Source organism: Anolis sagrei, chromosome 1 (assembly GCF_037176765.1).
Source record: "Anolis sagrei isolate rAnoSag1 chromosome 1, rAnoSag1.mat, whole genome shotgun sequence".
Classification (NCBI taxonomy): Eukaryota; Metazoa; Chordata; class Lepidosauria; order Squamata; family Dactyloidae; genus Anolis; species Anolis sagrei.
Window position 1 is genome coordinate 109,093,711 of NC_090021.1, and position 25,676 is coordinate 109,119,386.

Below are 25,676 nucleotides of genomic sequence, written 5' to 3' on the forward strand. Positions count from 1 at the left end.
AGAAGTAGTTCCCACTGTGATAAAGGTACTAAAAGAAACAACATATGAATTCTCACTTTACAGAATCTTAACTTTATCAAACCAGGAGTTTTAAGGACAACTGTTTCTAGAATGTCTTTTGTTAAAAACTGGGCCTTTTTACTGGAGGTTTCAAATTTTAATGAATATTTTAATGTGAAGGTTAACACTCTGAGATATCCACCATCAGCCTATTTTTAAAAGGCAGAGCACAATTCACACAATGATCAAAATACACAATCTCTTTTTCTATTACACACATATCTGCATGTTAAACTCTAAGAAAAAAACATTTTCAAAAAAAGTCTACATGTCAAACCAGAATTTTTCAAAAGGACACACTACACACACACACAATTTACCAGCCAAAATAATCGTGAAGCTTTTTGTTGCTAGGTGTTGTGGCAACATATGCTTGGCTCTTTCTTTCTGAAGAAGTTTCTGGTGGTGAACATCGTTGCGAAATTGACTCTTTTAGTGACAATCTTTTACAAACTGGAAATGGTTGGTGTTCTAAACTTGAGTGATTTTCCTACAAAATGGAGGAGAGGGGATTTATCAGCTGGCTGCAATTAAACACATAAAATCATTCATACTTCCTTGTAATGAAAATCAAAATAGAAATTGATGACAGATGTATTAAATTGCACACTTCTGATGTTTACTGTGTATCTATTCAAATGTATGCTCTCCTTTAGCAATTTTGTGAAGTCATTATGCATATTACTAAGTAATAACAGGAAATGTAAAACTTAAACACAAACCCCAAAATTATTTCTTTTTGTATTCTTTTTTGATCCAAGCGTCAAAATAATTGTTTTCCCAATATGCAGTTCCCTCAGTTCTATTCTCTTACAGCAGGGAATACTGGTCTAACTACAAGCCAACAGATACCTTGCTAGGTTTTCATATGCTGTCAATGCCAAGTTTCAGTTAAATGCTGTTCTGAAAGCGATATATCAACTATTTTCTGTGTAGTAAAAGGAGGTCTGGATTGAATCCAATCCATCTCAGTACACCCATCATCATCATCATCATCATCATCATCATCATCATCATCATCATTACCTTGCTTTTTTTTACCAGAATTGAAACCCAAAACATAAATAATCTCAAAACTTAAAAAATAAGACAATTAAAATCACACAAAAGGAAGCTATTAAAATAGTTACAATTAAAACAATTCAATTACAATACAAAAAGAAATTAAACCACAGTAAAAAAACAGTTCAACTAAAACAATATAGTACCACCTAGCATGTTCTTTCAAAATTTAAAAAAAGACAGCTAAATAAAACGGTTTTATTCAGCCATCAGGACATCAAGGTGAGGAATTCCTGAGTCCAGAGGCAGCCACTGGAAAAACACTACCTCAGGCTTGTGATGGTGGTGCAACTGAGAAGAGGTCTTCTGAGGATCTGAGCCTGGACTGGGTCATATAGGAAGACATGATTGGTCAAGCAGCCAGGTCTTGAGCTATATAGAGCTTTATAAGCCCTAACCAGCTCTTTGAATTGTGTCCAGTAACAAACTTGTTGCCACTTGAGCTTCTGCAACAAGGAAGTGTGTGATCCTTTTATCCAGCTCATTAACAAAACGAACAGTTCTAAGATATATACAGTAGCCATATCAACCTGAAAAGTCAGGTGGTCAGATGTACTTTTTATACTTCACTATTACTAGTAATGCCAACAGTGTAATAAAAAATACTAGAAATCTGCTTCAGTTAAAAAAATAAAAATCACCTCCGAGTTTCTTTTATTCAAAGCTTCAAGACGAAACCATTTATTTCCTGTTGCAAGACAGTGTAATCTAGACTGTTCATTTTCCCTCTGGTCATTTCTCTTGGAAACAGAATTGTGCAGTTGCCTTTCTAGACAGTTCGATTTGATGATGTTTGGCTCATCCTGCTGTTCTTCAATTTCTGAAACAATTTTTCTAGTTATCAACATGGAAATGGTATATGTCCTGGTAGGGTATCACAGAAAGAAAGTCAGTGGAAAAAGGTGGATGAGGCAAGGAATCTGTAAGATTCATGGTGGCCGGACTAATAACTGTCTTAAAAACTACCTTTACAGGAAGAGAGATGGATCTGACAAAGTGATTTCTTGCAAATGAAGCTCTGAAGAACATAACAAGAAATTGCATTGATGACCTCCATCAATGACCTCCATAGCTGTAAAGCCATAATAATCAATTAAATGAGACTCTGAGACTCAAAATGACATTTAAGCCTGTATTTTGTAGGATTCCCATGTTTTCCTATTTACTTCAGATATATGGAACTGTATGTGTATCTGTAAAGTTTATTATTATGAGTGACATGTCCAGCCCCTTCCACCTTTTTGAGCCCAGACCAATTTTTCCCAAATAAACTGGCCAAGAGGTTGGGGAAGATCCCATTTGGGACTAGAACAAATAAAGAGCTGCAAAGAAAAAAAAACCAGCAAAAATTTAACCAAAAAACGAGGAGGGATGAAAGATCAAAAACATAACATATATTCCATAGATCCCAATGTATTCCCCAGTTCCTAGCAGTTACTTTACCTGGCTTACCTGCAAGGTAATATTTCCACATTCCACTTGAGAAAATAATTTTAAAATATCAGCTTAAAAGGTCATTAGTACGCACATCTATAAGTTCTACATAAATAAAAACAAACCTTGTCTTTGAATGGCATTGTTGGAATCATATTTATTTTTTAATGTTAGAGAAGAATTGGTAGCTGCTTCCAAGCTGTCATCATCAGACATGTGCAGTTCTGCAAGCTTTCTGCTTGGTAAACACTAAATACAAATAAGGGGGGGGGGGGGCGGGGACACAACAGGTAAAAAAAAAATCCCAGGCAGATATGAACATAGCTTGTTATTAGCACAGACAAATTTAGATGACTATTTTATGTACAACGCATACACTTTTTCAGTTTGCTTTACTGTAAAAGGCTCAAGACAAACAACAGCTATTTCTGCAACAAACTTTTACATAGGTTATTATTATACCTGCTTTCCACACATGGAAACTAATTTAACCAACAAATGTAGTGATTGAGTTAGGACTAGAACTGGAAGGCTCTGAGCTCTTCCACAGAGCCATATAATCTAGAATATCAAGGCAAAAAATTCCACAATATCTGCTTTGAACAGGATTATCTGAGTCCACACTGCCATACATTCCAGTTCAAAAAAGAAAATGTGGGATTTTATTCAGCTGTCTGGAAGGGGCCTCTGTATGTGTTTATTGGCTAAAATAATTTTGTCTTTAAGATTGCAACTTCCTTAGAAATAATCTTGTTAATGATTCCACATTGCTGATTGAAATACCACTAGTGTCTTGATTTTATCTTAGACCAATAAATCTTATACAAATTGCAAATCTGTTTACATCTTGAACAGGCGTGACTGTAGCTTCAGAACTGAAAGACAAGTGTCCCTGATATTGCCACCTTAGGTAAGAAATCACAACAGAAAATGAGGGAAATCTACCTTTCGGAAGTGAAATTCACCCCTGAATGAGTTATCATCAGAAAAAGGGGGCTCAGCCAAAGCTTTATCACCAATCCTTGTTTCCACAAGCCATTTTTTTCAAAATTCAATTATCAGAATGACAGAAAGTGAAATCTTCTGAATTTCTGTTCCTGGGGTAGATTTCCCCTCACTTCCTGTTGTCTCACCCGTTTGTAACTAGGAGTTGGATGTAAATCAAGTGTTTGTAACTCGGCGACTGAATGTATTATTAAGTTGAGAAAAATAAACTTCCGAAAGGGAAAGTTTCATATAACACAAATAAACCCTGCTGCCTTAAGAGAGGCGGGGATATATGCCTGTGCTCTTTAAAAAATAGATTGACCATCAGTGTGGCACACAGATATGAATTTTATAAAATGCAGGAATATTAAGATACAATAACTTTTAAAATATAAACCTTACCTACATTTCCTTGTATCACTAAACATTCACATGTAACTCCTTTTGTCTGCTCCTACAATTTTTGTGACAACTACTATCAAACCATTTCAATTACCTTTGAGTTCTGTGGCAGATATGAATCACTTCTCTTTGATTTTGCTTCATGTAGTGACAAATTATTCAGACTGGGAGCAGATATTTGCCTGATTTATCAAAACATTGATAAATGGTGAAAACAATGTCCAAAATGTAAAAGTAAGGTAGAGACTAAAATAGAAAACAAACAAAATACAACTACATAGCCTTTTTTTAAGTGAACTATTTTATATTGGCACAATATTATTGAAGCTGAGTCAGCATGATATTATAACAGCTTACGACAAAATAAAAGCCTCTACTAGGAATAAACAAGGAAATTTAGTGGAAGTTTCCAATGAAAAAATCAAATTGTCTTACCTGTGAGATGGTTCTTTCCTGCAAAGAAGGGGCCAAATACCCTAAATGTGGGTTGGTCCTCCAGTTTGCAACAGGCATGACTGTGCAATCCTTTGAGAAAGCACACTAGGAAAAGAAACCTTCCTCAAAAAGCCAGTCATGCGACAGCACAATATTCCAGTGCAGAAGAAAAAAAAGTAAGCATCTCCAAGGACAATCACTAACCTTATACTTTCAATCTCTTATTGAGCATTTAATATCCTTTTTTGTGAGTATGTAGTTATTAGAGAAACGATGTCATGATGAAAAGACAGAGACAGAATAAAGACAGATAGGGGAAAAAAACAGATTACAGAGCTAGGAAATGGTTAGCGGGATAGCTACCCTGGCCCCTTTCCCATGACATCCATGTTGACAGCCTGCACAAAGTTCTAGCCTGGCAAACAGGGAAGGAGAATGTTCACCCTCTCTGCATAGGAATGAATCACCTTAAATGTAAAAAGGAAGGTGGTACATCCTAAATGTGGAATGTGCCATAATGCTTCTAGTTGTGTGAGCAGATTACAGCTTGTTCCGAAGGACTGATCCACTACTTGTTGGAAAATGTACTTGCCAAAAGCATCCTTAGCTGAGTCCCATTTGCAGTATCTTAGGAAGACAAGAGATTTCTAAGACATTGCCCTGCAGAATCCAGCTAATGGTACACTGGCTATGAAGACAGCTAAAGCCCCAATAACAGAAGAAAGGAGGAAGGAGTGCAGAGGCAAAGGAGCGGCAAATGAAAAAAAAACCAAACAAACCCTTGACTACCAGATAGAAGAAAATAAGAATATTTAAAAGTGTGTGTTTTTAAGGAAGAGGGAAGTAGAGGAAATGCCCCACAGAAATCATGACTGGGACCGAAAAATGAAAATACACAAGTAAATATAGAGAAGGGCTGCTCCCCTTAGTGGGCTCTATTTCTATAGGGAGCTGGAGGAGCAACTCACACTTAGGACATTTTGCCTCCTTCATAAAAAAGACCATCTTTTCTAATCACGACTCCTTCCCACCTGTGAAATTTGTACATAAGCACAGGCATATAGGAATATAAAATACGTAAAAAATCAAACATTAATTATAAGAAACTGGCATTTACATGGCTTACTAAACTCAATAGTTTTCTTTTTTTGTGAAGTACAGCTGAAATATTCTGCAGAGTCCACTATAAACACTGCATGGGCCGCATTCAGAAACCTTATACTCTTGCCAATTTTTGTGACCCCAATATTGAGATAAAGATACCTCATTTGGGGTTGGGTCCCACAGTTTAAAAAGCCGTAATACAGACAACAAATTATTGGTCCATGTCCTGTCCACAGCCTCTGACAGCTTTCCCAAAAGTAACCGTGGCATTTGAGAGGACAAAATGTACCCACTCCTGCTATTTAGTAAGCTCAATTTAGGCATACCTTTTTGTAAGATGTGGCATCTCCTTCTTCACAGAGTCATCTGTATCATCACTCTCACTTACTAATTTGATAGGAACTCTTCCAAAGGTGCACACCTAAACATGAAAACATAACAGAAGTCATCAGATACTACAATGTAAAATGTGGTAAGTGATATCGTAGGGTGAAATTTCCTTAGTGAAGAGTATAATGTTTGTGCCACATACAGCAATTATTACATCCAAAAGGCTGATCTGATTTATTCTAGTCTTTTCACAAGATGCAGTACAAGTCCTCTTCAAGGCACTGCACAATTTACTACAACTCATTTGGCTATGTATTGTGCTAGTTCTGCTCATTATTTTCTCAGTATTTGGGTGTCTTTCTTGTACGATCTCCAGTGGACTCATTGTTGGATACTACTCCATATACATAACAGAAATAAACAAATACAGCATTTACCGGATTTGTTTTATTTAATTGTTTCAGAGGGTTGCGTCCACTCAGGTCCAATACAGCTTCTTGCGGGGAATCATTTTTCTGCCTGAAGAGGAAAAGTTTGACATTTCATTTGCACTGAGGCAACTGAAACTAGAATAAAAATTGTATGCCATGTTTCAAATTACTTACCCACGACAAAAGCTGGAAATATTGGTAGAAATCTCAGAATCACCATCGTTTTTTCTATTCAGAACATTTCCAACTATATTGTGAGAGCTTGGGACTGAAAAGACATAATTTATTAGGAGAAGAAAAATATTACATTAGAAATAAAAGGTATACTACAAATGGATTATTTTAATAGCAGAATAAAATATATACGGAAATGTCACAAAAAATGTTTGATGTGCTAAAGAGCAAGAATTCAGCTTCCTGGCTATCTCAGCAGTTCTTTCTAGGTCTGTTAGAGAGCCTAGGTTCTCTATCAATAGGGAATGACCCCAAGGCAAAGTTGCTCAAAGAGAGATGCTCAAAGAGAGATGCTGATAGTTGCTCAAAGAGAGATGCTGATGACTTGAAGGCATACACACACATAGGCTGTAATATAATTACAACAATTTAAGGATTTCAGGTTGCAGGTAACCCGCCTCCACGATGCCTGGATCCAACTTGAGTAGATGGCCGAGGCCTCAGGCACTTATTGGCTCACCCTCCAGGGAGGGATGAGATTCGAGCTGAACAAAATGATTGAAACTGAAGTGGAACTGAAGTGGGCAGTCTGGAGGTGCATTTCTCTGTCAGCAGCCAGAAACATTCTTAACTGGTGTCAGACTAAAACGACACAACTAAAAAATGGCAACATACAGCAGCATATTTCCCTAAGGCCCTTTGGGGAGATAGGTGCAGAATATAAATAAAGTTTTATTATATTATAATGACAACTGACACTCCACATTCACAGGGTTAGGAGTACAGACCCCTCACAAGTGTGAAAAAACTACAAATACTGTACTGTCACCACCCCTCCTCCATGGTGCTAACTTCCAAGGATGGGGAACCCAAAGAACGGTCCTAAAGAAGCCCCATTCACAAGAGATTAGAAACAGGATTGAGCCATCGCCCTCCATCTTCTGTTGTTCTTTTGTCAAGGAAGGGACTGGCATGGAAACATCCTCTGGACTTCCCATCCTAGGGAGATAACAGGAGGGTGATGACTTACTGACCCAAGGATGTGACTGGCTTGAGGAATGTAATTATTTGCTTCCCTCTATTCGTCTTTGGGAGAGTTCTCTGGGGTTCCCTGTTATAGGGGAGCAGAAACATTGGGGGGGAATTACTTGCTCTTGCTCACTTCCCACAGGTGGGATTCCTTTGAAAACATATTCTGGGTTTCCCTGTCATTGGGAGGTGTGTGTTTGTGCGTGCGTGTGGGTTGTGATCCCTCTCCCATGTCAAGGACAGGGTTCACAAGCAATCCCAAAGTCTGGACACAGGTAGTGCAGTACCAGTCTGTATAAAGTCAAAACTGTGAATGCAAAACCCACAAAAATTGGCCAAATGTCCACAGAAAATCCACTCCTCCATCTTTATGTCTGTGAGGCTAGACAAGGACTAACAACTGAGAGAAATGCACTCATCATCTCAGCGACTGGTTCACATTATTGTTAGAAAATGTTTCACATTTGTGTTCATCAAGATGCACACCATCTAGGCTTTCAATGTATCAACATCAACATGCTTTTATTCCTTAGACTCCCTTCCTGAAAATATTAGCAGTAGAATCTATTATCTTCTGCAGTGAAGGCAGTTGTGCGGAATTCGTTCATCTTCTCTGCAATCTTTTTAATCCTTATTTATTTATTTACTTACTTACATTATTTCTATCCCGCCCATATCAGCCTGAAGGCGACTCAGGGCAGCATACACAATCGGCACAATTCGATGCCATAAAATACATACATTAATAAATTGAGTATTTTGGATACTCAATTTATCCTTGTTGAGTATTTTAATGGATTTTAACTATTGTTTTAGTGCTGTTTGTGTTTAATTCTGTTTTAATGGTTGTATATTTGTATATTTTAAACTGCATACTAATGCTTTTATGCCAAGCCATTTTGAGTCCCCTTTGGGGAGAGAAAGCAGGGTATAAATAAATACAGTATAATTTTTTTTTAAAAAAATCCCTTATCATCAAATATTCTAATAGCCTCACTAGCAGATCTCAGGCTTCTGGTAAGTTAAAAAGTTGACCTAAACACTTATATTCTTATTGTCTCCTTGAATTACTTTTGTGCAGGAGTATGTTATTGTTTTTTGTTTTTCTCATATAGATTTTGATTTTAGAAGGAGGCTTTCTTCTTGATACTATATTGGTGAACTCTTGGAAAATGTATTATCTCTACTAGTCACTGGTAAACATTTTAGCTGAAGTTCTACTATTTCAGCTTTCTTTATACATATTTGACAATATGCTTAAGTAACAAAGCTTTGAATTATTACTATTATTATGTTTATTTATATGCCATTATTTCTCTCGAACTAAAAAAATTACAATATACTTAAGATATGCAAATATACAAATATTAAAACAGTATTAAGCATCATTAATATTAAAACAATTCAAGTTAATACCATAAAAGCATATAAAAGCACAGCAGCCCCTGACAATCTTAAAGACCTTCTTTGAAAGCCTGCCTGAATACCAAGATTTTAACCTGCCGCATGAATGGCAGCAGAGAGGGAGCCATTCTAGCTTTCCTGGGCAGGAAGTTCCAGAATCAACAGACAGCCACCAGGAAGGCCCTCTCTCTTGTTCACACCAACCATTCTTCAGATGGAAGTGAGGCCAAGAGAAGAACCTCTCCTGAAGATCTTGGGGCCCGGGCAGGTTTGTACAAGGGAGGCCAAACAGCCCAGACCTGAACTGGCTAGGGCAGTGATTTTGAGCTTGGTGTGTCAAAATTTGCCAAAAACCTGACCATAACTTGGGTGTGGTGCCAACTTCAAGAAAAAAATTAGCGTAATTTTGCAATATTTATAGTTTAAATAAGAAAAATGTATATTCCATGCTGAGTTATGGAGTGAACAATGCTCAAACATGCAGATGTTAAATTTGTAGAGCCTTTTAAAAATTTAAGGCTGGAATTAGATTGGCTCTTATAAGGTGTACTTCTCTGTATGTGGCCGCGTGTCATCAAAAATAGCCATGTGTATCAGTGCTGACATGCGTGTCATAGGTTCACCATCATGGGTCTAGGGTTTTAAAGGTCATAACCAGCATTTTGAACTGTGCCTGGTAACAGACTGGCAGCCGTCCACATCCTCAGTACACAATAAAGGGAAAGATTGGGCCAATTAAATTGCTCATCTATGAAGCAATTAAAATTATGAACTTACTTTTTAAACAATGATGGTCAACATATTTTTTCAAATTATAGGAGATACTTTATTGAAGTTCTGCACACTAAAGTTGAACTTTAAATGCAGAATGAGGGTACTATAGTTCCCCAATTTACAGTTTAGCAAAATCACTAAATCTCCTTTACTATATGACTCACCTGTCAAATTCTCCTTTTCTTCCATAGAAAGTAGGAGCTTTTTTCGTAAGCTTAAGTTTCTTAGAGCAGTTTCCAACATCTCTACTGGAACTGCTCTAGATTCCACTGCTTTTTCAAGCAGCTGTTTAGCCTTTTTTACATTTCCTAGTGAAGAAAGACAATTATTAGTACTGCTTCCAGATTATGTTCATACTTTCTTCTTCTAAACAGAAATTACTTTTTGAACATGAAAAATCATGCTGAATGTTTAGGGTTGCTCAAACAAACCTAGTAAACCAGAACACCTAGAATTAAGCAAACTGCATAATTTATTCCAAGAGCAAAATCTAGTAGTGTGTATAAACATTGCACAAACATACTCAGATGGTTGTAGATTTATCAGATGGGTTATTTCTCCATTTACAAATTACGAAAACAATGAATACACTTCTCTGGATTTAAATTGGCAACTCATTAAAGGATTTTCATGTGATAAAGCATATAGCCTCTAGTAATTTAGAATATGTATATTTTGAGCAACGCAGTACTGGATACTTTGAAACAAAGAATACAAATCTATAACACATATTTATGAGTGGTCATTCATAGGGAAGTCTGTTTCACTACTTTTAATACACATGTGGAGAAAATCTCCCATCTCAAACAATACTTGTCAAAATAAAAGATTACTCGTATCATTTCAAAATTGGCTTTAGTTAATCTTCTAATTATTCTTCTGATCACAATCTTAAAGCTTACTTGTGTTCTCTAATTCTGTGGGGAGCTAGAAAGTTATCTGAAAATGCAGGTAGAGGGAAGGACAGTAAGGCATTGAACAGAAAAGAAATAACATATTTGCTTTCTTAATGCAATATAAGCTGGACCCAATGAGATCTGGACATGTCTATAAAAGGTCCATTTAACATTCTGTTACCCCCACCCACCCAACAAAAAGGGGAAACTTCTGAGTGCATACATAAAAAAGCTAGCAATTCAAGTCTGTTTTTCTTCAATTGATCCTCCAGAAGAAAACTGAGAAGAAACCAGTTGATTTTTTTACTGTGAAAATCTAGAAACATTCTATGACTAAAGACCGGGCATAGCTATGTATTATAAATATAACGATTTATGTCAAATTTTGAACATACCTGTACTTCGTTGCGTAAGAGCCACCACCGCACAATAGTCACACTCCAATTTTGGGTGCCAAAATTGTATTTTTGTTTTCCTGACATAAATGTTGTAAACCACCTTGATTTCCCCCAGGGTGAGAAAGGTGGTATATATATATACAGTAAATAAAATAAATAAATAATAATAGCTGCAGAACAATCTGGATTGATTCTCCCTCCCTTCCCTGATAGCAACACAGTTTTTAAAAACCTGAAATTGAGGTCTCAGGAATTCAGATTTTCCTTCCTTCCTCCTTTCCCCAAATGATTCAATTCCAGGTTTTATAAACTGCCTTTCCCCAGAGGAAGGAGGGAGAAGTGAAGAGTGGAGCTCTAGAAACCTCCATGTTATAGTTTTAAACTGCCTTACCTTTGGAGAGTAAAAAAGGGAGAGTTGGGCCTAAATGGCTCAGCAGTACAAAACAACAAACAGAAACAGAGCTGTTTGAGACTGGATCATTCTTCCCCACCCCCACCCCACTTTTGGAGGTAATAATATTCCCCAATCTCTTGCACTTGCTAGGTCACAAAATTATTTAGGAACATTGTTGCTCACTCCTGTTCTTGGAGATCCAGACTTCTAAAATGTGAATCTAAAATGTGTTCTAAAATGTATCGAACCACTTTTGCAAGTTAAAATGTCTGGTCAGTTTTATAATGAAGCTGGAAAAAATAATTGGCGAGGACGTATATTACCACATACCTTGGGAGAGTTCAAACTGTGCAAAAGCTATGTGGACAAAAGCAAATTTCTTGCTGTTCAATCTAGCAAGATGGAACTGATCACGTGCCTCTTCTGGTTCTTCCATACTGAAAAGAAGCATTGATATATACACAGTTCAAAAAGAAATAAAGAGCATAGTAGAGGTTGTATATTACAATGTGGTATATTATTAAAAAGCAGATAAATTATCTTGTTATTAAAAAGAAAGGGTCCCCTGGTGTTGCAGCAGGTTAAACCACTGAGCTGCTAAACTTGCTGACTGAAAAGTTGGTGGTTTGAATCCGGGGAGCGGGGTGAGCTCCTGCTATTAGGCCCAGCTTCTGCCAACCTAGCAGTTTGAAAACATGCCAGTGTGAATAAATCAATAGGTACCACTCCAGTGGGAAGATAACAGCACTCCATGCAATCATGCTGGCTACATGACCTAAGAGGTGTCTACAGACAACGTCGGCTCTTCAGCTTAGAAATGGAGATGAGCACCACCCCCCAGAGTCAGACTTGACTAGACTTAATGCCAGGGGAAACCTTTACCTTTATTAAAAAGAAACAAGCTATTAAAACAAAAACAGAACAAGCAAGAAAAATGTTTATAAAATTATGGTACTTACGCCTTTAGTTCTGCAAACCTAACCAGAATGTGAGCATAACTTTCATTCTGGCTATATTTTTCTGCAGATAATGATGCTATCGCTTGGCTGTAACGACCAATTAATCTATTCAATAAGCCGATGTCAGTCTGAGGGCTGCCCTTTTTCTCTAATTTAAGTAAAAAATTCATCCAGTCTTCAGGGTTATTTGCAGTCATCATGATCTGATTAACAGTTCCAGAGTTATCTAATAAAAAGAGAAACACTTTTTCATATACAGAACACAACATAAAAATGCCGGTGTCACATTGCGGTAGCGCAATGGGTTAAACCCTTGGAGCGGCAGAACTGCTGACCTGAAGGTCGGCAGTTCGAATCCACGTGACTGGCTGCGCTCCTGTCTGTCAGCCCCAGCTTCCCATGCGGGGGCATGAAAGAAACCTCCCACAGGATGGAAACACATATGGACGTGCCCTGAGCAACTTCTCTGCAGAAGACCAATTCTCTCACACCAGAAGCGACTTGCAGTTATCTCAAGTAACTTCTGACATGATAAAAAATTGCATTGGATTTGGGTAAGCTAAGTACAAAGACTAAAGTAATTTTAATTGATTTTGAGCTTCTGTTGAATAAAATATTCTTGTTATTCCACAAATATTTGAGGAATACTACAATAGTGCTGCTGAAGTGGGTGAGTTCGCGGTGTCTTTGGTTTAAGGTAGTATCCAGTGGAAGGATTGCAAGGAGGAAAGGTGTCACACAAAAGTCACAAGACACAATAAGACCGCAGCCTGGCCAACCAAAACTGTTTACAGAGCTAGTTCTGGGAATAAAAGATTGAACCCAAAAGACAAAAGAAGTCACCCATTTCTGACTGTTAAATGGGAGGAAAGGGCACAATACAAAAACTACAAAATTCCTATGAAAGAAATGGCAAAATATACAAAATAATCAGAAATAACATGGCATATAATTCCGTTATTCATTTAAGGAAATAAACAAAAACAAAGTACACTTTTCCATTGAAATTTTAGCTGATTTAAGATATTTCTCTCCAAAAAGATTCATGAGTGGAAAATCACTTAACATTTAAAGGGGCACATGAATTTTTGTGAAAACAATTCTATTTAGCTGATCAGTAACTTAGCGGAAAATTACTACTTACCTGTTGTATCAGCTGATATCTTATTAAGTTCATCTGTAATATTGTCCTCATTTTTGTATTTGCTTTTTAAGTCTCTAACTCTACTCATAATAGATGCGACAAATAGACCTTTTCCATTTATATCTTCTTCCTGCATGTCTGTAAAAACAAGAGTCAAAATTAAGTATAAAATAGCTATTTTAGTCTTTAGTTTAAAATTTGTTTTTATTATATGTTACACAACATTTATTATACTGCATCCAATAAAAATAATTTTAAAACAAATATCATTAATTTACAACTACTGACTGATAAAGAAGAAGTTTCTTCATACCATTCTTTCAACTCTTTATGCAGTTCAGATCAAAACTGAGCTTTGCTGGTTTAATGTGGCTATTACCCCAAACCACAAAGAGTGAGAAGAAATAACTGAAATCTATAGGTATTTTCTTTAAAGTATTAAGTTTTACATTAAATGCAAAAATACTATTTTAAAGGAAAAACAAGCACTTAATTTAAAAAAATTAAATGCAATACTCTGTCCATTCCTACAAAGCCAGTTCAGCAACTTTTCTGAAGGTATAGCCCAATATACCTTCATATATGCATATGTCAGCCAGCTGGCAAAACAACAGGTTATCAATCTTTTTATGACATATGGAAATGAGAACAGAGGTTGCAACAATCACAAACTGTTGAAACAGTATAAAATCACTGTAAAGAGTTACTACATTTGTCTTTCCCCAGTCCACCCTCAAATCATTGTAATCTGAACCTCTGGAAATAAATCAAACAGTATACAAATCAAACAACTTTTTAGGTGGGAAAACAGTGAATACTGTTATTTCTGTTAATGGAGTTTAGCTATATGTTGCTAGAAAGATTCAATTCTTTTCCCGAAGAGCCTCAAACATAATTGTAGACAGACGATGGAGTAGCTCCATTTTAAAAAGCAAGACCAGGGGAAGATTGTGCCACAGACCATGAAATACTACTATCAAACATGAGATGAAAGCTAAAGAAAAACAATCATGTCAAAATACAGCCCATTGAATTTAAATAGAATATGGAAAAATAGTTTTACTTTATTAAGTCTACTTGACCAACACCCAAATGAACTCTGGACTGAAGCTAGAGGCATTGTCAAGAAGGAATGTGAAAATACACTATCCACAGCCAGAAAGAAAGAGAAGCCTCAAGAAATGATAAAATAAATATTTCAAACAGTAATGGAAAGATAAGAAGTGGAAATAAAAAGTGACAGATAGAGAGGCAAACCCCTCAGTGCAACCGTTCAGTCACTTGTGTGCAGGAACAAGGAGATCTACTGTAGTAACTGTTGAAAAATAGAAGGTGATAACAAAAAAACTGCAGAGATGTTCCACAAGATCCGAAAAATAAAAAAAATTAAAACAAGAGTAATGGAAACAATACATCGAAGACCTATGTAAGAGATGAAAAATTCATTTGAGGAAGAACCATATGAATATAAAGCAACAATTTCAGAAAGTGAAGGGAAAGGTTGACTTGGGAGAAAAAAAAATCACTAGAATTAAGTGTAATACCAAAAAGACCTCCAACCTACTGAGACAAATTCTACCTGAGTTCTAACTAAAATCTGTCAAAATTGGGGAAAACAAAACAACAACAAACACTGAAATCCTAAAATGTACATTTCAATCCCTAAAAAAGAGGCATCATAGATTGCAGTAACCACAGGACCACTGCATTATTATTCAAAATTCCAATACAAAGACGTTTATACCACACATGGAGCAAAAAATGCCAAATATTCAAGTTGGATTCATGAAATGAGAGGCCCTAGATATTATATTGCAAGCATGTAGTGGATAATGGAATACACAAAAAAATCAAAAGCCTTTGATAATACTAATCATGAAAAACTATGACTCACTCTTAAAGAAATGTGCCACAATATCCCATTGGTTAAGAACCGTGGAGTACACTGCAAACAAGAGTATTCAGAACATGCACCTTAACTTCAACATGGGCTTTTAGTTTTTAAGGAAAAATTCAAATAGCTGTTTTTGCACTTTAATATCCTTAACAACACAAACTTCAGATAAAACATGCCTTGTTTACTGAACAAAAATCTATTCCAAATGCATGTTAGGTTACTTAATCCAAGGGGCAAAGTTCTTATGGCAGTTTCCCCTAGTGTTCCTACAGCACTTCCATTTTGTCTACATACTTTCTTTTTGTCTGTCTGAAAATGGAAAGAGATAGCAGCCCATGGCAATAGGTCTTGTTTGTTCAGACTGTCTGTATCCATAAACATGTAAGGATGTTCAACAATCATCCAATCCAATATTCCAGAGGAGTTGGTTTCAAAGTTAGATCTAAGAGACAAATGGTGACCTGCCCATGACAAGAATAGAGCCAGAATTGGCAAAAATCACCAAACAATATTCATTCACACATAGATTGTATGGCATTGTTTTAAAATTGCATTATAGTTAAATGTTTATATGTTTATTTCATTTTAGTCAAAATTGTCTGGTTGCTTGACACGATAAATAAAAATATTTTAGTCAAAATGAAAATAAAATCAATATAGGTTTGCATTCAGGTTTTTTTTTTCTTCAATTAAGTCTAAGTTAGCAGGAAGATAATTTCCAAAGTGCAAAATTTTAATACAAAGTGTGCATTGGTTCCAGATTCTTGTTTAACAGCAAAGTAAGCAAAGATCTCCTTCAGTTCTGTAAGTAAATAGCTTCTCTAGCAAATCTTGTGAGTATATGACAATGTGCTTCATGTGGGGTGTGCTTGTAATTTACAGCCAGGCATACCCTTAAGGGCAGGCGCTCATTATCTTCAGAGTTTTATACAAAAGGGAGTGTCTGAGACAAAGTTAAAGATATTGCTTCATTCAGAAAATCTCACCATACCCAGTTTTGAATGCAACATGTTAAAGGCTAGGAGGACTGGTCTCCTATCATGTACTTATTGTACAGTTGACAGAATTGTTAAGGATAACATCAGGAAAAAATACAAGGCTATAACTTCATTACTAACGGAAATCAAAAATAATGAAAATATGAGAATCTGAATACAGTAACAGCAAATTTTCAAATCGATGTTCAACAAAGTAAACTGTTTGGTTTTTGTTGTTATTCTGAAATTGGTGTTTCTGATTTAGAAATTCAGTTTACCTGTTCTTACCTTTCTTTTTTAGAGAACAAGAAATGAAACCTAAGGAATTCAGGGTTAATACCTGATGATACTGGTAGGGTAAACTGGTTCAATTTAATATATCTCAATCTGGTTAGTACCTGAATGGGTCTAATCTGGGTAGGAAATCAATGTAAATAACATTAAGCTGTAATGAATGAGGAGTATAACATAAACTACAATTGAAAACCATTTTCCCCTGCTGGATCTTTCTGCATTACTGTAACGTGGCAATACAGTTATTTGTATGACACACAAATTAGGAGATGTTATGAAGTGGAACAGTTACTCAGTAGGTTTATAATTCTTCAACTGGCAATTGGAATACGGTTAGTGAAACCTATGTCCAGGTACCAATTGCCTCCTGAAACATATAATCCCTTTTCCTGTTATCAGACAAGACATAGGCATATTACTTACTCCCCAACAGAAAAGCAACTATGAAGTTGTCATGGTGATGCTTCTAATTGTTCTATTATTTATTCATTTATGTTAAGACTGCTAGCAATCAAATTCTAAAACCTTGTCAGAACAAAGATTTCACTTGCCAACTTCCTCCCAGCAGAGAGAGTTCAAGGCGGTGGGACAAAAAACAGCTTCCCCACAAGACTGAGGGGCCTGGACAGATTCCTTGGACCCTAAGATGCACTGCAATAGTCAGTTCTGGACAAATCTGCTGGTCCATGCGGATATTTTTCTGTGTATGATTTTAGGTCACATTTAATCATTTTTAAATGTCAGTGTTTGATTACATTCTTAACTTACTACATTATATAGATATATAATGATGCTTACATGCTCTTCCATGTAAGGAAAAATAGTTCGTGGGGGGGAAAAAAGGCTAATGTGGAATATATTTATGCATGGGAATTCACATAAATATCTTCAACATGCTTCTATGTACCTTTTATTAACAGAAAATCGAATGCCTAAAGCAGTCTTAAACTTGCAAATAGTTGAGATCCCACACTAGAGAGCAAAATTTTAGGATAGCATTGCATCTTTTCAGATTCTGAATTTCAACAGGCTGTGAAAATAAAACTCAGACCATGCACTGAAAACGGACTATGTAGTAACAGATTGTAAAAATCATGAGTGTGGTAGATTGTTTTAGAAAGACATCTATAATTGGCAACCTGCTATTCACCTTGCTAAAAGTAATGCATTAACTCTGGCCTCCTGGCAGGTGCTCAACAATCTTCTTCAGGATTTCCAATCCTAGGCAATAGGTTTAGTGAATAAAGTTCCATTTTCACTAAGTTTAGTTTGGTGGTTCACAAGCTGAGTAGTCTGCATTAGATAATAACATTACTAACCAGATGTCCTGAGACATCAAAGGGTAATTTGTATCTCTGTCTTGAATTCTGGGATGTTGCGAAAAATTATTTTCCTAAAAGCAGTAATGAAGGAATTTAACAAAATGGCCAAGGAAGTACTAAGACTTGGGGAAAATAATATAGCCTGCCACAATCCTATAAAGAGCATCTCCATTGTTGTTTGAAATAGAACTACTGGAGGTAAGCTTCCACATTAACCATCACAGACAAACATTTTAAATAATCCTTTCAAATTAATCCACCTACTTACAGATTTACTTTTACCAGTGAAATGTTTCCCACACTCTCACATAAGGAGAATTAAGAAGAATGCTGTTATAATAACACCTAGAACCAATGCCTGAAATCTCACTCATATGTGGGCGAGGGAAAGACTCAATTGTTTGCATTTACAATTTCAAAAGATACACAACTTCTCCCAGAGGCAAGCAAGGATTTTTCTCAGCTTGTTCTACTAACTGCACTGGAGATAGATAACACACACACACACACACACACCACATTTTCAAGCAATACAAGTCTCTGGAACAAATACAAAAGTTTGGAATCAAGCAAGTGCTTTTTAGATGTAATTTGACAGGTATTGCAACAACATTATCGATTTTTTATTACCAGATAGTTATCATGGTATAACAAAAACAATAAGTGATCCTGCACCAGATACAGTGTAGCATTAATTTATATTTGTATCAGCTAACAAGCTGTTCAAATGAAGCTTTAAGCAAAATGAAGGTTAAAGCCTTGCCCAAAAGGCATGATTTTGATAGAATACAAAGTTGCACAAAAAAATGCCAGCAGAATATGTAGGATGAAAAAAAATGATCAGCTGTCAATAACAGTAATAATGACTACAGTTTATTTAAAAATAAAGAGAACAGGAAGTCAGAGAAGCATTTAAAGATTTGGATAACGATAACATTAAAGGAATTTTGAAGGAGGATAGAGATTGCAGAAAAACTGATTTTGCCCCCCTCTCCCACCAGAAAAGTTCTACTTTAGAAATTCTATTTTTAACCTGAAAAACATTTATCTAGGAATTTCTAGAGCCATATACCAGAATTGCACCAGAGAACCTAGAAATTCCAAAAGAGATGTTTCTTTAAGAATCTCTAGGTCAGTGTTTCTCAACCTGGGGGTCGGGACCCCTGAGGGGGTCGCAAAGGGGTGTCAGAGGGGTCGCCAAAGATCATCAGAAAACACAGTATTTTCTGATTGTCATGGGGATTCCATGTGGGAAGTTTGAGCCAATTCTATCGTTGGTGGAGTTCAGAATGCTCTTTGATTGTAATGAACTATAAATCCTAGCAACTACAACTCCCAAAAGTCAAGGTCTATTTTCCCCAGGCTCCACCAGTGTTCACATTTGCGCATACTGAGTATTTGTGCCAAGTCTGGTCCAGATCCACCATTGCGTGAGTCCACAATGCTCTTTGGATATAGGTGAACTACAACTCCCAAACTCATGGTCAATACCCACCAAACCTTTCCAGTGTTTTCCGTTGTTCATGGGAGTTCTGTGTGGCAAATTAGGTTCAAATCCATCGCTGGTGGAGTTCAGAATGCTCTTTGATTGTAGTTGAACTATAAGTCCCAGCAACTACAACTCCCACATTACAAAATCAATCCTCCCCCAACCCCACTAGCATTTACATGTAGGTGCATTGGGTGTTTGTGCCCAGTTTGGTCCAGTGAATGAAAATACGTCGTGCATATCTGATATTTACATTATGATTTATAACAGTAGTAAAATGACTGTTATGAAGTAGCAACAAAAACAATGTTATGGTTGGGGGTCACCACAACATGAGGGACTGTATTAAGGGGTCACGGCATTAGGAAAGTTGAGAACCACTGCTCTAGGTATTCCAGTGTAGTTATATGGTCAACATTTCAATCAAATCTGTGAATAATCAAATCTGCAAAAGTCAAACTCACAAATGTGGAGGGCCGAGTGTAGAAACAAGGAACTTGGCAAGTTAAAAACAGACAAACAAAAAGGTCTAGCAATTCATTGAATTGTTATCTCCTAACCAAAATATATGGAATGTCCCCAATATCAGCTTTTGTTCCACAGGACTAGAGGATGGCCAACTTTTAGGAACCTGTCCAACAGAGACACCAGTTAGCTTAATCTCTATTCAAGTTAAATTAATGAAAAGTGTGGCTAAAAATCATTAAGCATATAGCAAGGTAAGCCTAGTGAGAAAGAGTTAACATTTCTCCTGCATAGGAGAATTCTATCTCGCAAATCTTTTAAGAGTATTTTGAAAACATCAATAAAATATTTAGATAGGAGTGGTCCGGAAGGCATTCTCAACTTCAGAAGTGGGAATTACCATACTCCTCCAAATGATATTGGACTGCAACCCACAATATTATTCATTACTGACTATGGTTGCTAGGGCTGATGACATCAGGAAGGCCATATGATTCTCACCCCATGCTTGATAAAGTCTGAACAAGTGTAGCACAGGGTATTACAGGGAGTTCCTTTTTTGGACTGAAAGAATATAGAATGGAAAGAAAGCAGTGTGAATAAATGGACAGTTCTCTCGATACAGGAACTGAGTGATCAAATCAATCCAGAAGGTAATACTGTAGAGCTGGGAAAGGTCTAGCAAAGGGCAATCAGAATGATCAAGAGAGTATGCCCAGCAGCATGTGTCCAGCATAAAATTAAAGCTTATTTTTGAATAGGAACATAAATATTTCAAAGTCTGCTGCTGAAGAATTCCTATTTTCTTAACCAAAGAAATGTATTGATCTAAAAATGTTTAACTTCTTGAAAAACAATGCAAGAGATTTTGTCTCTACTTGTGAGAAACTGGGAGAAGCTTCCACCCCTACGTTTAGAGCTCAAATTTCATACTCCAGAAATTAACATATCAATGAAATAAGTAGGGATTGTGTGAAACAACTGACTATATACACTCCAGTCCCTACTACACTGTTCTGTGTTCTGAGAAAAGCCTGAGATTCTCTCATCCTCTGACTCACAGATAAGAAATTGAAGTTTTAATGCTTTTCCCAGGATTCTACCATATTATCTGCTTCAACAGTAAACAACTTAGCTACATTTATGGAGTAGACCTACGAAATAAATGCTGTTCTACAGCACAGATAAAACATGTTCTGGCATGTACTAGACATATCTACAGAGGAACACTTATTTACATGTTTTTCTGCTAATACCAGAAACATCTGAGACAAAATGAGAGAATTGAAGTAAATGGTTTCAATAGACAAAAAAGTATAGTAGGCCTAACAGAACCAAGAAGATATAGCTATTTCAAAATGCAAATAACAGATCTGACAGCTAATCCAAATCAGAATAAACTAATTTAATCAATAGGTCTTATGTAAGACTTTACTTACCAAGTTCTTACTTATTCAGTAGGTCTAGTCTAGTTAAGAGTAGCGACTGAATTTAAGACAAATTCTATAGCATGATAAAGAAAGGCACAGTGCAAGCATTTTCTGTGTTAGACAACTGTGCTAAGTAAGCTTAAAAACGTATAAGATATCCAGACTCCTCCAAAGAATAGTTGGGGATGATATCATAATCCAAATCAAAAATACAAGGACATGCTTTCAAACTTCCCACATATGCATAAACACAATGAAACTGATTAAAAAACAGGAAGCAGAGTAGAATAAATAAGGCCACGGTAAGAGCAGAAATGAGAGGGAAGGAAACAGAGGCTCCTGAGCGAGAGAGAACGGGCAAGGAGTGGTTTGAAGGGGGCGAAGAAGGGGGAGGAGGAGGAGGAGGAGGCCATGATGGGCAACTATCCCAGAAGGCCGCGGAGTCCCCTCACTCCTTAGGCCTTTCCCTCCGTGGCCTTCCTGAGGAAAGCACTAACCCGCCAAAAGGGAAACAAACCCCGGAGGCCGGACTCACCGCCCATACTTTCTCCTGGAAGGCGCCACCGAAGGGGAGGGAGAGAAGGAACGGCTTTCTCCGTTTGAATTTCGTCACCCAAAACAACTGACGGGGCTGATTGGGAGACGTCAAAAGAAAGCGCCGCGCTCCTGATTGGTCCGCCGTTTGATTGGCAAGCGAACGAGCCACTCCTGGAGCCTCCCTCGGCCACAGCAAACGAGGGCGGGCTCGAGCCCTGTTGAGACTACAAAAGCTCGAGCTGAGGGCGCGAGCGCGAATGACGGAAGGAAGGCTCGACCAATCCCATCGCTCGGCTGGTCTTGGTTTAGTAGTTCATCCCGCAGAGAGGGAGAAGGGGTTCCATTTAAGGTTTGAGTCGTCGTTAGGATTCAGCAGTGAAATCTGCATCTAAACTAGAATTAATGCGCTTTGACATTACTGCCGTGCGTCAGTTCTATACAATCCTGGGATTTGTAGTTTAGTGAGACACCAGCATTCTTCAGCAGAGGAGGCTAAAGACATTGGAAAACTACACCTGATGAATTCCATAACATCGAGCCATGGCAATTAAAGTGGTGTCAAGCTGCATTCATTTTACAGTGTAGATGCAACCTAAGTCGCAGGCCATCTAGTTCAAGATTTCCCTGATATGACTGATTTCTCTCTCTTCAAATTAGTATATACGTGCTGCAAATCGCTTCTGGAGTGAGAGAATCAGCCATCTACGAAGATGTTGCCCAGGGGGACGACCGGATGTCTCACCCATATTGTGCTTCAGTAGTTATATTTATATTTTTAATGTACCAAACATACCAAGTTTGTATGAAAATGTGACTCTTTTTCCTGTGCTGGTCAATGACTGAAATAAATGATTTGATTGGACTGGATGTCTTGCAATCCCTCCTGGGCACACAGAAGACTGGGTGATTTGGAAGGCACTGCACAGACTGCGCTCTGGCACCACGAGATGCAGAGCCAACCTTAAGAAATGGGGACACAAAGTGGAGTCCACGACATGTGAGTGTGGAGAAGAGCAAACCACAGACCACCTGTTACAATGCAGCCTGAGCCCTGCCACATGCACAAGGGAGGACCTTCTTGCAGCAACACCAGAGACACTCCAAGTGGCCAGCTACTGGTCAAAGGACATTTAATAGAATACCAAGTCTGCAAACTTTGTGCCTTGTTTGTTTGTTTTTAATGCAATACAACTGTTTTGGTTCACTCCTGACACGATAAATATAAATAGTATATACATATATACACATACATGTGGAAATGACAGTCGCAATGCTAACCTCTCAGTTGGGAAAAATAGCTTAGAAAGAAGACATATATATTATGTACACATACATACACATAATAATAATAATAATAATAATCTTTATACCCCGCCACCATCTCCCCAAAGGGACTCGAGGCGGCTTACATGAGACCAAGCCCGTCAAATACAAATACAACAATACATCAACAAACAAGCAAGCAAATAAAACAATATAAATAATACAGTTAAACATATAAGCAATAACACACAAAAGATTTTAAAACATTATGGCAGGGCCAGATGTAGATTATATACATACAGAAGTAACCCTACAACTATAAATAAATAAATTGTGTTGATACTTTTAATAGCCAACAAAAAGCCACAAAACACTGTGTGCATACATTTATTTATTATTTATTTCCAGTATTTCTAACCTGTCTTTCTCAACCCCCAAAGGGGGGGCTCAGGGCGGCTTACAACGGCAATGATTCAATGCTGCAACAAACAAACAATATAAACAATTATAACAACAATTTAAAAACCATAAATAGGACAATTGAATTTATTTGTTTGTTTGTTTGTCTATCGTGTCAGGAGCAACCAGACAGTTGTATTACATTTTTAACAAAACAAACAAACAGACAAAACACAAAGTTTGCAAGCTTGGTAGTTGATTAAATGTCCTTTGACCAGTATCTGGCCACTTGGAGTGCCTCTGGTGTTGCCGCAAGGAGGTCCTCCATTGTGCATGTAGCAGGGCTCAGGTTGTATTGCAGCAGGTGGTCTGTAGTTTGCTCTTCTCCACACTCGCATGTCATGGATTCCACTTTGTGTCCCCATTTCTTAAGGTTGGATTTGCATCTCGTGGTGCCAGAGTGCAGACAATTAAATTAAAAACAATGTAAGCAAGATTGTTAAACCATATAGTCATTTCCAGTCTAGATAAATAAGATCGGTTTAATTTACCTGTAGCATTTAGAAAACTATTCATGCAATATACCTCCTGCAATAAATCAATGAATACCTAAATCATTGTTCATTCTGAAGGAAAATGTGGAAGGCAGAAAGTCCAAAAGTTAGTATGACTAGAACAGTTCTGCATGTCAGTCTTCTCAATGGCAACAAAAACCATAACAACAGATACCCCTTTACAGCCTACTGCCATTGTTTTTGGAAAATTAAAGTTTATGTTTCCTGCACTACAAAGGAAGATTATTTACATATGATAGAATCACTATAGTCTTATCTTCAAGTCAACCAGAACCCAGCCACATCTTGCTTTCAAATCAGCTCTCCATAAACATACTATATTATGAAGAGTACATTAAATCATGTACTCTTTCCTCATTCCCAAATACGCACTTGCTGTGTTTAGAGAATCCATTTATTCTTTCCCTCTTAAGAAAATTGAAAGCATTGTTTGGAAACAATGTCAAAAGGCCTGGCAGGACATCTGGACACACCACTCCCCCCAGGAAAGCTCAGATGTTGCGCAGGTGCATGGACTGTAATGCGGACCCAATCAAGGTTTTTAAAACCCAATTAGGCTTGCATTAAAGTCCTGCCTGGAACCACCCTGAGACAAAGAAGATGTTGAGTAGTTCTGCCTTTTCCTTATTCCCTGTCAGCATTTCACCACCTTCTCCATGCAGAGGCACTTCCATTTCCTTGTTCTTAATTTTTCTACTGACATAACCCATTGTTGTTGTTTTTCATTTCTCTGGCAAGCTTAAGCTCATGTTATGCTATAGCCTTTCAAATTTTTCGTGACACATCAAATATTCCATGCCGATAGATAGATAGATAGATAGATAGATAGATAGATAGATAGATAGATAGATAGATGTTTTCACTTTTATTATAAAGATGGATTATGGGAGATGCCCCTTCCTGAACGTAAGAGCAGTTTAACAATAAAACTCTCTGCCTTGGAATATGGTGGAGGCTAGGTCTTTGGAGCCTTTTAAACAGAAGCTGGATGAACATCTGTCAAGAGTGCTTTGATTATGCTTTTCCAGCATGGCAGGACTAGCTTAATTAACCAATAATGCCTGAGTTACGTCTATTTATAAGAAGTGGTAATTGTTTGCTTTTTTTTATGAATCTCCAATTAGAAAATGCATAATAATGTGGTTGAACTATAACTCCCAGCATCCAAGGTCAATGCCCTTCAAACCCTGCCAATATAACTTGGCCATGTTGGATATGATCCATTGTCAGTGGGTGAACAACAACTCCCAGCATCGTGGCTCAATTCTCCCTGCAGTATTTAAATTCGGCTATGTTTTATCTGTATGCCAGGTTTGATCAGATCCATTGCTGGTTGGATTCACAATGCTCTCTGGGTGTGGGTGAACTCCCAGCATCCAATGTCAATTCCTTCCAAATCCTGCCAGTATTCAGAGCTGGCCATGATGGTTATGTGCGCCACATTTGGTTGAGATTCAGCTCACCTGCCCAACTATCAGGTCGAAAGCAGAAACACAAGTAGATAAAATAGGCACTACTTTTAACAGAGAGGTAATAAAGGCACCCTTAAGGACATGGACTGCAGGAAAGCTCCTCAGCATGGAAGATGAATCAACACCCTGTGGCCTGAGT

At 37.3% G+C, this 25,676-nt stretch overlaps 1 protein-coding gene across 1 annotated transcript in view; it reads right to left on the reverse strand.

Moving 5' to 3' along the window:
- The window catches only part of TTK (TTK protein kinase), a 34,329-nt gene extending 12,391 nt beyond the window's left edge, over window positions 1–21,938 (reverse strand). Inside the window, exons 1-12 of the mRNA XM_060752961.2 lie at window positions 21,827–21,938; window positions 13,418–13,555; window positions 12,274–12,499; window positions 11,645–11,751; window positions 9,791–9,934; window positions 6,420–6,513; window positions 6,252–6,333; window positions 5,811–5,905; window positions 4,040–4,127; window positions 2,682–2,805; window positions 1,764–1,942; window positions 381–550 (exon numbers count right to left, since the gene is read on the reverse strand). Of these exons, the coding sequence (XP_060608944.2) occupies window positions 381–550; window positions 1,764–1,942; window positions 2,682–2,805; window positions 4,040–4,127; window positions 5,811–5,905; window positions 6,252–6,333; window positions 6,420–6,513; window positions 9,791–9,934; window positions 11,645–11,751; window positions 12,274–12,499; window positions 13,418–13,555; window positions 21,827–21,833 (1,454 nt within the window). The 5' untranslated portion in view covers window positions 21,834–21,938. The remainder of the gene's footprint in view (window positions 1–380; window positions 551–1,763; window positions 1,943–2,681; window positions 2,806–4,039; window positions 4,128–5,810; window positions 5,906–6,251; window positions 6,334–6,419; window positions 6,514–9,790; window positions 9,935–11,644; window positions 11,752–12,273; window positions 12,500–13,417; window positions 13,556–21,826) is intronic.
- Between the last annotated feature and the right edge of the window lie 3,738 nt (window positions 21,939–25,676).